The sequence below is a fragment of the Accipiter gentilis genome, chromosome 29, assembly GCF_929443795.1.
Source record: "Accipiter gentilis chromosome 29, bAccGen1.1, whole genome shotgun sequence".
Lineage (NCBI taxonomy): Eukaryota > Metazoa > Chordata > Aves > Accipitriformes > Accipitridae > Astur > Astur gentilis.
This window is the reverse complement of record NC_064908.1, coordinates 11,206,556-11,219,089: the sequence shown is the minus strand read 5'-3', so window position 1 is coordinate 11,219,089 and position 12,534 is coordinate 11,206,556. Positions and strand designations below refer to the sequence as shown.

The window sequence follows — 12,534 nt, the reverse complement described above, 5'->3', positions numbered from 1 at the left end:
GGGGACAAAACATGAGGCTGGCATCGCCTCCAGCTTATTTGGGGGAAGGCAGGAGGGCGAGTACGAAGCCAGCTGCCTTGCCCTGGGGTCTGGACTGGGGTTGTCCCCCCCAGGGACCTCTGGTGCCAGAGCTGTGCCGAGGAGAGTCACCCTGCAGGGATGTCCCCTGCCTGTCCCCTTCCCCATGGCAGAGAGGAGTTACCTGCCGGCCTGGCTCTCCCTTGGCGCCCGCCACTCCTCTGGCTCCTTCGTGCCCGGCGTAGCCCCAGAGCCCAGGGGCACCCACCAGCCCCCGGGCACCCGCTGCGCCCTGCAGTGCACAGAGACGGGGCACTGGTTACATCCCAGCCCAACCGCATCTGGAGCAGGGTCTGAGCAGCCGTCCCTTGAGGGGCTTCAACTACACCGAACGAACGTCAGCTCTCACTGTCCGCTTTGCACATCTAACTGGAATTTATTCCGCATCCCGCCTTCTCCCAGCAAAGGCAATCGCCTGAGTTAAGGACGTCTTGCCTGCGCAGAGTGGGACTGCAACATGGGAAAACTGGGATGCAAATGGACTTTATCCTGCGGCTGAGTGCAGGGCATCAGTAACACATCTGTGGCTCTGTGCATGTCAGGACCATGACCACAAAATGCATCTCAGGGCAGCGTCAGTGCTCCGGAGCACAGGGTGGTTCCTGAAGCACTCTGACCTTACAGACACCTGCAGACTTGCTCCGTGAAAGCAGAGGAGGGGAAAATAAATGCCCCGGACCTGCCTCAGGCAGACTCTGACAGCTGAGTGTTAATTGCACAACTGCTGTGGCTCCTTTGCACAATTTTTAATAGCTGTATTAAAATGCCTTTATGGAGCTTTGGCTCTAGGGAAACCAAGGAAATGATGACTCAGTTACAAAGCCATCACAGGCAGGACCCAGGAGACACGGCTCGGCACTCGGGCTGGCAGAGCTCGCTTTGTGGCCACCCCATGGGTGAGACACAGCCCCAGCCCCAGGCTCTGCTGCTCCATCTTAAGATGCCACCAAACCTCTTTCCCAGGGAAGTCTTGCAGGGGCAGGGCCGGTACTCACCGCTGGACCAGGCTTGCCACGATCTCCCTTGACTCCGTCATCTCCAGCGAGTCCCTGGGGTGACATTGGGGATTTAGAATAAGCCCGTCATCACCATGTGCTTCGTGCTCAGGCCCTCTGCAGGTATTTTAAGCATCCTCTCCCTTGTACCACGTTCAGCCGACCAAGGCATGTGCCTAGGCAGCACCCGGGTACCACAAGGGAGTAGATGTGATGCGATAGCAGGAGCGGATCTTCTACAAGGCACTCCTGGGTGCCAGACTGAAATGGTCTGCTCTTTGGGGTGGGGGCATGTAAGTACCTCCTGGGAGTCAGTGCCAAGATGTGAGGTGTTAAAAACCCCTCCTCACTCCTGAGCCCCCTGGCCTGGGCAGTTAAGGGGCAATAAATCCTTTGGCTTTGGTTTGTACTGGAAACGGTGAAGCACTGGGGAAGCCTTTGGCAGCTCCCGGCAATACAAGATCCCAGGCATCAGTACCTCTAATCCAGCAGCACCAGTGGGTCCGTCCATGCCTCGTGGCCCTGGATCTCCCTGGGGAAGAAGGTGAAACAGCTCTGTCCCCAGAAAACCCCTTCCTTGCCTTGTTGACTTTGGATCTCAGGCAATAAGGCAGGGAGTCTCTCATGGCAGGTCCCCCAGGTCACCAGCCTGCCCAGGTCTGACCCAGCTCCTCCACCACAGCCAACACCACGCCATCCCCCATCAGCCAGAGGCGGAAAGCAGAGCTTGGGAAAAGACCAGAAAAGGGCATTTCACACAGAAATGAAAGGTTGGAGCCATCACTCCACCATACCTTCACTCCCTCAGGACCATCGAGCCCAGGAGGACCTCGGAGACCCGTCCCACCCTGTTCAGGGCACAAGCAAAGGAGCCCCATTGATTCAACCCTGCCCAGTACTCCCAGTCACACACACATCCCCCCGCCAGGTCCGTGATCAGCCAAAATGGGAGGAGGGACATGATCTGACTTACAAACCGTCCTCTGGCTCCAGCAGGTCCCGCAGCTCCAGTGACACCAACCTGACCCTGGGACACAAAGGGAGACGTGCTCAGCAGGGTCCCAGCCTGGCCAGGGGACAGGAGGCTGGAGTTTGGCCACAGGCACCATTAACCCAGACTGCACTGCCAGTCCAAACTGTCCTTTTGTGCTAAACAAGACCCAATTTTGTAGTCATGCCCATGAGACATAAAACTCTCCAATTATGGGGATTTGCCAATTTCTAGTATTTTCAGCAGCTCCTGGAGCCCAAGGTTTCCTGCAGGGGGTGGTGAGCCCCCTCTTCGGCACCCAGCACCCAACTGCCAGCCTGGGGGGATGCTGGGAGCCTGGTGGGCTGAGGCAGCCCCTCTCTGTACTTGCCAGCAAACCTTCTTGGCCCTTCTCTCCTTTATGGCCTTTTTCTCCAATTTCTCCTGTAGCAGCTCCCGGGCCAGGCGCTCCAGGAAGGCCCCTGGGGCCAGCGTCACCCTGCTCAGAGATGGAGACACAGGTGTCACCACAAAGAATAAGAAAAAGCAATAGCAATTAAATGAGCTTCTGCACGGAGACGATGTGTTTCACCCTCTCTCTGGGTGCTGCGGACAGAAGTTCACCCTAGGGTCCCCAGGAAGGGTGCTGATGCCAGGTCTGACCCCTGCATCTCCAGTGGTCCTCAGCCATGGGGACACCCCTGTCCTGCTTCTGCCCTCACCACGGTAAATGGAGCAGCAGAGGCTGAGCAGGCTATGGGTGTTCCTGAGGTGCTGCAAGGAGGGACAAAGTTAGAGGCACTCCTCACCTTCTGTCCCTGCAATCCTGGCTCGCCTGGGTCTCCAGCATCACCAGCATCACCCTGCCCAAAGGGGAAATACTGGCATCAGGTGCAGTGGCTGCTCCCCAGCCCCATCCTCGGGTGGGTTAAAAGCTGAGCTCTGACTTCCACAGGCTTCTCCACCCTCCTCTGGCTGGGATTTTGGTGCTGGGTAAGAGATGGCTCTGCAGCTTCGCCTGTGCTGGGAGGTTACCCCCAGCTGTGACCCATGCTAGCCCAAAAGCAAGCGAGGACAAAATGCTGAGCACAGCCAAACAGCACCTCGCCCAGCAAGGGGACGCCAAAGCATCAGCCCCCTCCTTCCCCAGGGGCACCTCAGCCTGTCTGTGGTCCAGAGCCAGTGCACCGGGCAGCACACCTTTCCCATCCCCATCTTGTCCCCATCCCTTGGCAGAGGATGCCGGTGGGCAGCAGTGACCGCCGTGGTGTCAGCCAGCGCACGTACCTCCTTTCCTTGCTCCCCGGGCCTCCCCAGCAGTCCCTCTGGCCCATCGTCCCCTGGCTCCCCAGGATCCCCTCTGATGCCCGGAGCTCCGCAGGTTCCTGCCTCTCCCTGGACAGGATGAAGACAACCAGGATTATTCTTGGGTGTCTTTTCCAGCTGACCCTGGCTCTGCCCTCCATCATTTCTCACCATACAGCCACCCTAGTTTTCCTTGTAGCAGGTACCCAAGCTTTGAGGGGACCTGAACCCCCCAACCATGCCCAGCAACATGAATCCCCCAGACATGAGCGTGCTGGGGGATGATTTAAAAAAGCCCCAGGTGGATTTAGGTGCCCGCCTGGCCCTACAGCAGCAGGCAAACCCAGTGCTGCCAGCGGTATCGCCCCCAGCACCCAGCAGGAACTGACCTGCTCGCCTTTAGGCCCCAGCTGACCCTCTGCTCCCGGTGGTCCCGGTGGTCCCTGGGGAGAAAACACATAGCCCAGTCCTAGTACAGCTCATTTACCCCACGTTGCACAAAGCCTTTGGCTAAGCTAATGCAGACACAGCTTAAACCTTCTGGTTTAGTTGAGGATCAGCAACTTCCTCCCTTCATTTCCCATTCCTGGAGAAGGCACGTGGGAAGAGGCAGGCTGGAGCAGCCCCAACCGAGGGAAGGACAGGGTTCCCCAGCTGACATACCTGCTCACCATCCAGCCCGCTGATGCCAGCTTCCCCGGGATCACCCACATCACCCTGCCAGAGGACACAGACATTAGGACAGGCAGCCGTGGTGGTCCTCCATGCAGGTCCCCCGCAGACCCCACTGCCCCGGACACCCAGCGTTTGCAGGAGGGCTTGCAAGGCTCTTCTCCCATCTCGTACCAGACACATAAATCCCTATGCCACTGGCCAAAGCCAGTGGCCAAATTGGGAGGAGTCCTTGTCCCTACAGCCCTGGGGAGGAAACCCCACTTTGGGCAAGCGGAGCGAGCCCAAGGCTCTACCTGCCTGGGCAGCGCCTGACTCACGGTGCTGGCAAGGGGAACGAAATCACTTTCTCTGTCCTTACCTTCTCTCCTCTCATCCCTGAAGGCCCTTCAGGTCCGTTTGGACCTTCCCGGCCCTGAAAACAAACAACCCTTATCAGCAGCAATGCTTTGCCTTAACTCAGGAGGCCTTTGCAGCTCCTGAGTGGGGGTCTGGGATGCCCCTGCATGCCACATCCCCACGGGCAGAGAAGCCATGCACCAGCTTCTCAAGCCCCTTGCACCAGCTTCTCTTTTCCTTCCCTTCTTGCAGGTGCTTTAGGGAGATCCCCAAAAGTGTTGCACCAGGAAAATTGTTGCACCCTGTCCTGCTGGCTGTGTTGGGCATCTGCACTCACCGGGTACCCTGCTGGGCCAGCAGCACCAGCCGCTCCAGGAGCCCCTCTTTCTCCTGCCGACCCAGGCTTCCCAGGGATGCCGTCCAGCCCTCGCGTGCCGGGAATGCCCTGCAAGGCCAAAAGGCCACTTAGGCATCCCAAAACGTAGTGCAGGGTGCAGCTCCAGGGACGGCAATGCCAGTGGAAGCCCTGTGCCTGAAGCTGTTGGGCCACCACAGGGTCTGCAAGCTACCACCTGCACCTGGTGGGTACCGGTGCCTCAACACTGCAGGTGCAGGAGGGCACTGCACTCCGTACCCAACTTGTCACCACCCAGCCACCCATGCAGGGTTTGGGTCATTCTCTGCCCCATAGCGAGCCAGGGGACAAAGCTGCCTCCAGAGTGGGCACCTATCTTTCATCCCATCGGACATCACCCAGCTTCAGCCTACAGAGCAATCTCTGTAGGCTGCAGTTCTCCCACTTACAGGCAGCCCTGGAAGCCCTCGAGGACCTGGGTCTCCCACTCTGCCCTGAAACAAGAAGGATACTCAGCAGCGTGGTCATGGAAAGAAGACACAGCGGACCCCAAGCAGGGTGAGGCTTTGCTTGGACAGTCGCTGTGAGCGTGGGCCACCTCAACGGTGTCCATACATCATCAGGACAAAACCAAGCCACCAACAAACAGGACCAGGGTCCTGCCTGCTCACGCAAAAGGGTCCAGGATCCATGCTGCTAACGCTGTAGATAGCACATGGTATATATTGCGGAGTATTGCATATCTGCAGGGGAGCACAGCAGAGGGAGCAGAGCAAGCCAGGCACACGGGGAGCACGGTGAGCCCTACCTGGGAGCCGGGAGCACCTCGTGGACCAGGGGGACCTGGCAGGGCCTGGGGGGGAGAGCACCATCAGAGCCCCACGCTGCAGCCCTCACTGCTCTCCTCTCCCCAGTTTAGCCCCTTGATGCCAATGGCAAAGATTTCCCATTTTCCCATACCCAGCCCAGCAAAGGTGACTTGCTCAGTGCTTCTCCAGTGGGGCTGGAGCTGCACTCACCTTGGGACCAGCTTTTCCTGGAAATCCCGGTGGGCCTTGGGCTCCCATTTCTCCCTGTTAGGAGGCAAGAAATATTTCCTTTCCTCTGTATGTTTTAATGCAATAACCTCTTAAAGGGGGAAAAAAAGCCCCCAAACCCCAAAACAACAGCTGCCTGGCATCTCACAAGCCACAGGAGTTTGGGCAGATGAAATGCTGGAGAACCATCAGTTTGCCCAATGTGAGAGCCAGCTCTAGCCGTTCTCCTCCTGCCAGCCCTGCAACCTCCCTGGCATGGCTGATGGAGACCGTTCGCAGACACCACCCAAACCCATCCACTGGCTTCAACAGCCCAACCCAAAAACGTTTCCAAAGCCTGGATTTCCCACCCCAGCGCATCCCTTAACTGCTGTGCCAGATTTCCCAGCCCTACCTTGTCTCCCCTGCGCCCCGGCCTCCCGCGGTCACCGGCAGGTCCTGGGTAGCCCTGGGGAGAGCACAGCGTTAGGAGGCAGCTGGGGCTGCCCAACAGCTCCGGGGTTTTGGGAGAAGGCAGCTGCTGAAGCTGAGCTCTTGCCCAAGGAGAGGCAGGACCCTGGGCACCACAGGAGCCCTGGCAGGACTCTGAGTGCCTGGCTGGAGGCAGCTGGGATAGCCGCTGCCTACGGGCAGGCAGCACCGTACCCCCCTCCGCAGGCAGGTCTATCACTTACATAGGTGCCAACAGGTCCTTGCGGCCCCTCCGAGCCAGGCTTCCCAGGCAGCCCCTGCCAGGCAAGACGAGGGCATTAACAAACCTCTGCTCCTGGGATGCGGGCAGGCATCTTCCCATCCTTTGTGTCCACATCTGAAACCACGGGATCCCCCAGGTCTCCCCATGGCAGCCAAGAGCCTCTCAGGGTTGTTTACCACCACCACTGCTCCAACCAGCCCCCCTGGCATGCTTATGGCCCCCCCAAGCCCCAACTCTCACCTTTGGGCCCAGGGAACCCGGGTCTCCGTCAGGTCCAGGTTTTCCCAGAGACCCCTTTGGAAATATTTGGGGATGAGGTGTCAGTCAAAAGGCTGAGATGAGACAAGCCCTTCCGAGCCACTGCTGCTGCCTGTGTGCTTATGGACAGGCATCACCTGGTCCAAACTGGGTTGCTGGGGACAAACTCTGCCACTGTGGCCCATCCCGGTGGCTCCTGCACACCAGCACCCCAAGGCTGGCTCTCTGGCAGGGCTGTCACTGGGGAAGGTGACGATACTTGCTCTCGGGGTCATCACCAAGCCCAGCCGCGAGCAGGTTCTCAGGGAGGAGCTCTTCCAGCTGCAGGAGCTGCTCTGGGTCTCCATCCCAGTAGGGAAGGACATGGGACTGTCCTCTCTGAACCTGTACCACCCATTTCCACCTGGGGTTGAGCAAACACTTTGATCTCCTCCCAGGACCCAGGACCACACTCTCTTCAGCCACCCAGGTGTGAAGGGTCCCCACAGAGACCCCACTAGGGTCAGGGAAGCTGCAAAGTCCCTTGGGCAGGCCGATTCCTTGGGAAAATTATTCTGCTCTTCCCTAGCCCCAGCTATTTCTGCCACTGAGGCTTTTTTAATGGCTTTTTAACAATAAGTTAAGATCAGGTCCTCAGACGCCCTGATCCTCTGCCAGTTCCCAAGGTGGGAAACTCACATATCCCCCACCAGTGGGGCCAGCCCTGCTGACTTCCCGCCTAAGAAAATGCAGAGTTCACGCAGAAGGAACATTTTTCTTGTTTCCTTACTATCGATCCAGGAGGTCCTGCGTGCCCGCGGCCCCCCTGCAAGCCAGCAAAACCCTGAAGAAAAGGGCAGAAGATGAGCGATGGAGGGGAGGCAGAAGTAGGAGGCATGGAGAGGCTCTCCCCTGGCAGTGCGTAGTCTGAGACCAACCCAAACCAGAGTGCAGCGCCTGGGGCCAGGCGCAGACGAATGGCTCAGCCTGCTGAAGGTAGCGCTGGTGCTTTCCACTTCAAACCAGCTCTTTGGTATCTCGTTGTTGAAGCACTGCAGCTGTGTGTGTACACGCATACAACACCCACACTGCATCTACACAGTGCTGTGCAATGCTAACAGTAAATTCAGAGGTGCGTCTCTTTGACCCAGAGCAGAATATATTTCATATTTTGTTTTGAGGGAAGTGCCAGATTTTTTTTTTCTTTTGCATTTCAGAGCAAAGATAAACAAATATTAGAAATCCTGCAGAAGGGAAAGCTTACCGCCAGGCCAGGACTTGCTGCTGGACCTGTTTTGGATAGCAGTGCCAGGGATGAGAAATCATTTTGCAATAGCCAGTTCTTAAATGCACTGCCCCATTCCCTGTCCTTCACCCTTCAGCATGATTCTCAGCAGATCCCTGCCTGCAGCTGCACCCAGAGGAGCACCCTCTGGCTGGTCTCGCTCCATCAGGGCCACCCACCGCCTATGCCCCATCCCATGGACATGCTTTTGAGGCACATCCCCAAGGGTAGAGAGCCAAGCAGAGGGGAAGAAAGACAGAAATTGGACAGCTGTGCAGCTCTACTCACCGGTGGTCCCCTCCTGCCTGGACTGCCCATGGTCCCTGGGGAACCCTGCAGGACAAGGCAGGTGATGATGAGGATAGGGAGGCAGAGGCAGCCTCTCCCAGTCCCACCATGCCAGCCCAGAGCCAGCTGATGCACATCATGGCAAGGCCCAATATGGTGTCAAGGTCTTGACCCACATGGCCGTGGGGGTGGTGAGGTTGGGAAGTCCCCCCCTCCATGGGGCTCAGCTCCCCTTCTCGATACAACCCACCACCCCAGCCCTCACCCGCAGTCAAGTACAGAGTGTAGGATGGGAACCTGTGTACCAGGCTTTCCTTCTGCGCCTTCTGCTCCCGGGATGCCCCGTGAGCCCTGGAAGGAGAGTCTCATCTCAGGAAAGCAGAACCTAGTGGCAGGGTGCCCCCATCAAGGGCTCATCCAGCCCCAGAGCCTCCCTCCAGTAATAAAAGGTGGCAAATCAGCGGTGACACGGTCCCCAGGGTGCTCGTTTGGTCTGTATCGAGCCATGGGTTTGTTAGTGCGCAGCTCATCCCTGCACAGCTCCTGCAGCTCCTCCCTGCTCCATCCCACCTTTGGATGCAATTGCTGGGAAATAACATGACTGTGGGAGGAAACCCGTTCCCACCGTGAACACCTCGACCGTGTTTTTTCCCCCTCTTCCTCAGCTATTTATTCTTGGCTCCTTCACCAAACACGACTCTGAATAACAGAGTTTTCTTAAAAAGTTGTTATTTCCTGAATTTTCTATGCTCAGGATTAAGAAGGAAGTTGTCATGTTGGGCAGGTGGTTTGTCAAAACACTTCACGCAACGTGCAAAATCCTGAGCTGCTCGTCCCCAACTTATCCTGTGCAAATTCCCAAGCAGAGCCTAACCCTCCGATCTGGCTGCATCCCGGGATGCTGCCCCCCAAGAGCTGGCTTCCCCATCCCAGTGCTGACGGTACCATGCACCAGCACAGGGACACAGGTCATCTGCTACTTACAGGCAGCCCAGGGACTCCGACCAGCCCACGCTGACCCACGCGGCCCTGGAAAAGAGCAAGCATTAAGAAAAGCATCCTTCTGCCAGAAATAAAGTGGCAGATTTGGAGGCAAAGCTGGTGCTTGAAGATGCCACGGCTTAGCCCCAGCACATCCAAAGCCACCCAGCGAGGGGGCTCCAGGGTTGTTTCAATCTCCCACGGCCAAAGATGCTACAAGTACCAGCACCCCATTAGTTACCCGGGCTCCCCGTGGTCCTGGGGTTCCCTTCAGGCCATCAGGTCCTCGGCCTCCCTAAAATTCACACAAAGGGAAACAGAGTCATTTTAGGCAACCCTGCGGGTCTCCCCAGCCCCTCCATCCTGGCGAGCACTGAGGGGACTCATCCAGCCACTGCCATGTTGGCAGGTCAGCGCACGGCCATAAGGGGTGCAGGGATGCCATGGACGGGGAGGGGGGCCAAGAGGCTGGGGACCCTCCCCAGGGGGGCATTGCGATGCTGTCCCTTGGGTGCTGGGACACGTGCTGGACCTCAGGGTGGCCGCATCCCTGCCCTCCACACGAGGATGAGGGCAGCCCGTAGGAAACCAGGGGCCGCAGCAGAAAATGCTGGTGCTGACCTTGGGTCCCTCGCTGCTGTTCAGCCCTGCTGGGCCGATCTGGCCTTCTTCCCCCTGCCAGGAGAGAGGAGAGGAGTCGGTCAGGGCAAATGCAGCCTCTGATCCTCTGCCTGCTCCCCCAGCTGCGGCAGCCACCATCCCCCTGCCTCGAGTAGGGGAGAAACACAGGGACCATGGCCGGAGGTGATGTTCATTAAATGGCAATGTGACCTGGGGCACCAGTCGAACTTCGGGGTGAGGATGGAGACTTTCCCCATCCCCCAGGATTATAAAATTGGCCAGAAAAATAAAAGCTCGACGGGTTCGGTGTTGGCCCAAAACAGCACAGTTGAATATTTCTGTGTCCTGCTGATCAAATTAAAGGCAATTCAAAGGACTGATGTGCCGAGGCTCCTGCCTGCTCAGTTACAGCCCCAGCAGGGCAGGCACAGCCTGGACCCCTGCTCCAGACCGATGCGTGTGACGGCAGCACTGCTTGGCTGGGTGGAAAAGGCACCGCCTGGCAGCGAGATGAGTCGTTCTGCGTCTCCATCTCTTGGAGAGGTGGGAGGATGCGTTTCTCATCCTGAAAAGCAAATGTGAGAGCAAATCCAGGCAGGCATCCCAAAAGCCCTCCGAGGGGGAGGGCATCACACTCAGGGGGATGCTGCAGAGCAGAAAGGTCGGTGGGAAAATATAATCCCGTCTCCCGAGAAGCTGGAAACCACTAGAGATAAGCAGCCAGCCTGGCTTCGGTTCCCAGGTTGAAATATCGATCTGCAGCTGGGTTCGTCCATCCTGACAGCTCGCTCAGATCACACACTGCAGGAAAAAGCCCTTTAAAAATTGTGCCTTGTTTCTGCGGCTCCTTCAGCGCTGCTGTGCTCGGCTCTTGGGAGCTGGCGAGGGTCGGGGCCGGGCAGCGTAGCGGGTGAGAAGCAGGGCAGCTGGCTGGGCAACCGCAGCCCTCTGGAGCTGCCAGCACAGGCTCCAGGAGTCAGAGAGCCCCGTTCAAGAGAGTGATCTGTGAGCCCGGTGCTCTCAAAATACCTGCGAAGGGTGCTGACCTCAGCAGAAACCCTGCAAAGATGCTTGGGCAGAGGCAGCTGGAGAGGGCTCCCCTCGGACCTGCTGGAAACCCCCTGCCTAAACCCGCTCTCTCCTCGCATCGCTGAACCCACCAGCTGATTTTGGGTCATTGATGGGGCCACAGCCGGAGGGGTTTGCAGCAGCTGAGTCAAAGCTCTGTGGGTGCCAAGTGCTGCGGTGCTGGGGGCACCTGTGACCCCGCGGATGGGGGCTTTGAGCAAAGCTCCCCACAGCCGAGCAGGGGCCAGCGGAGCCCGAGCAGCGCAGAGGGAGATGCCGTTAGAGGGCTCCCTGAGCCCGCACCAGTTCCCACCGCCCCAAGGAGCGAGGAAATACCAGTACTGCTGCCAGGTGGGCTTTTGGCTGGGGACAGCCCGGTGCCTTCAGCCCGCAGGAGGAGGAAGAGGCAGCACAGGGTGGCAGAGATGCCTGGGATGCTGGAGGGGAGCTGGGATTAGGCAGTGGGAGAGAGGGAACCTGGAAATCTGCGGTGCCTGCGCCAGCGACACTGCAACGCATGGCTCTTGGGCAGGCACCAAGGCATGCCGCCCATCGCCCGGGCTCAGGAGCAGGCATGCGTGATCACCCTGGGCAGGGCCGGGGCAAGACAGCACTGCCCACACTGCCTGCATCCCTCAGGGCCGTCCCTTCCCCACACCACCCACCTCATGGCATAACACTGGGCGCACAGGTATCCCACCACACGACACCCTGGACCAGCAGCGGCACTTACATCTGGTCCTCGGGGCCCTGCTGCTCCTCGGGGGCCGGGAAAGCCCTGCAAGCCGACCTGGCCTCGAGTCCCTGGGGGCCCTTTTGCTCCTTGTGCTCCACGTGGACCCTTGGAGGAATAAGATGCAGCACGTCACAGCAGGGCTTGCCAACAGGAGGGACAGCCAGTGCCTGGGGCTTACCAACCCACAGGCAAGAACCCCCTGGAGAGCCCATTGCTTGCTGCCCCGGCTCTCTGCACACCCAGCCTTTGGCATGGGGCCACTCTGGGTGAACACCCCACGACCCCCTCTCTGAGAGCACCCCTGGGGCACCAACAATGGAGCGATATAACATTTTTAAACAGCCAAAGCAAGATGGAGCAGGGAAGGGTGGATCAGGGCTGGCAGCATGGTGGGATCAAGCACAGCCCGAGCTGCCCAGCTGTCACAGTCCCTGAAAGCAAATGCTCCTGGGTCCCTGGACATCCACACCACCCATCTACCAGCTGGAAAATAGCACATTTGAACAACAGAAGAGGAAGGAGCTCAGTGAATCTTCCCGCAAGCCAGGGTACATGGTACCTTGTCTCCTTTGGTTCCCAGGTCTCCCTTGGCTCCATCTGGACCTCGACAGCCCTGCAAGAGCAGCAGAGGTGGAGGGTACGCTCAGAAAAACAGAGTTATGCCACTCTACAATCAAAGCATGCTATGATCTGATTTTGGCATCAAAGAAAGTTAGTTTTGCCCAATTTTGATTAGGGCTTTCCTCCCAGTGGGCCTTTTGGAGCTGGGAGCAGGTACATGCTGGATCTGCTCCTCATGGCAAGGGGGCTCCAGAGCATCTGGGTTCATCCACCACCAAACCATTAGTGCCCCCAGCACCCCGTGCCAATCCC

At 58.3% G+C, this 12,534-nt stretch overlaps 1 protein-coding gene across 2 annotated transcripts in view; it reads right to left on the bottom strand.

Moving 5' to 3' along the window:
- Positions 1-12,534, bottom strand: part of COL27A1 (collagen type XXVII alpha 1 chain) — a 98,387-nt gene that overhangs the window by 7,106 nt on the left and 78,747 nt on the right. For both annotated transcript variants that reach the window (XM_049832983.1, XM_049832984.1), the window contains exons 26-51: positions 12,221-12,274; positions 11,659-11,766; positions 9,858-9,911; positions 9,478-9,531; positions 9,240-9,284; positions 8,553-8,606; positions 8,256-8,300; positions 7,473-7,526; positions 6,686-6,739; positions 6,426-6,479; positions 6,146-6,199; positions 5,734-5,787; positions 5,523-5,567; positions 5,164-5,208; positions 4,697-4,804; positions 4,382-4,435; positions 4,012-4,065; positions 3,738-3,791; positions 3,331-3,438; positions 2,853-2,906; positions 2,435-2,542; positions 2,047-2,100; positions 1,868-1,921; positions 1,552-1,605; positions 1,074-1,127; positions 203-310 (exon numbers count right to left, since the gene is read on the bottom strand). In XM_049832983.1, the coding sequence (XP_049688940.1) occupies positions 203-310; positions 1,074-1,127; positions 1,552-1,605; positions 1,868-1,921; positions 2,047-2,100; positions 2,435-2,542; positions 2,853-2,906; positions 3,331-3,438; positions 3,738-3,791; positions 4,012-4,065; positions 4,382-4,435; positions 4,697-4,804; positions 5,164-5,208; positions 5,523-5,567; positions 5,734-5,787; positions 6,146-6,199; positions 6,426-6,479; positions 6,686-6,739; positions 7,473-7,526; positions 8,256-8,300; positions 8,553-8,606; positions 9,240-9,284; positions 9,478-9,531; positions 9,858-9,911; positions 11,659-11,766; positions 12,221-12,274 (1,638 nt within the window). The remainder of the gene's footprint in view (positions 1-202; positions 311-1,073; positions 1,128-1,551; positions 1,606-1,867; positions 1,922-2,046; positions 2,101-2,434; positions 2,543-2,852; positions 2,907-3,330; positions 3,439-3,737; positions 3,792-4,011; positions 4,066-4,381; positions 4,436-4,696; positions 4,805-5,163; positions 5,209-5,522; positions 5,568-5,733; positions 5,788-6,145; positions 6,200-6,425; positions 6,480-6,685; positions 6,740-7,472; positions 7,527-8,255; positions 8,301-8,552; positions 8,607-9,239; positions 9,285-9,477; positions 9,532-9,857; positions 9,912-11,658; positions 11,767-12,220; positions 12,275-12,534) is intronic.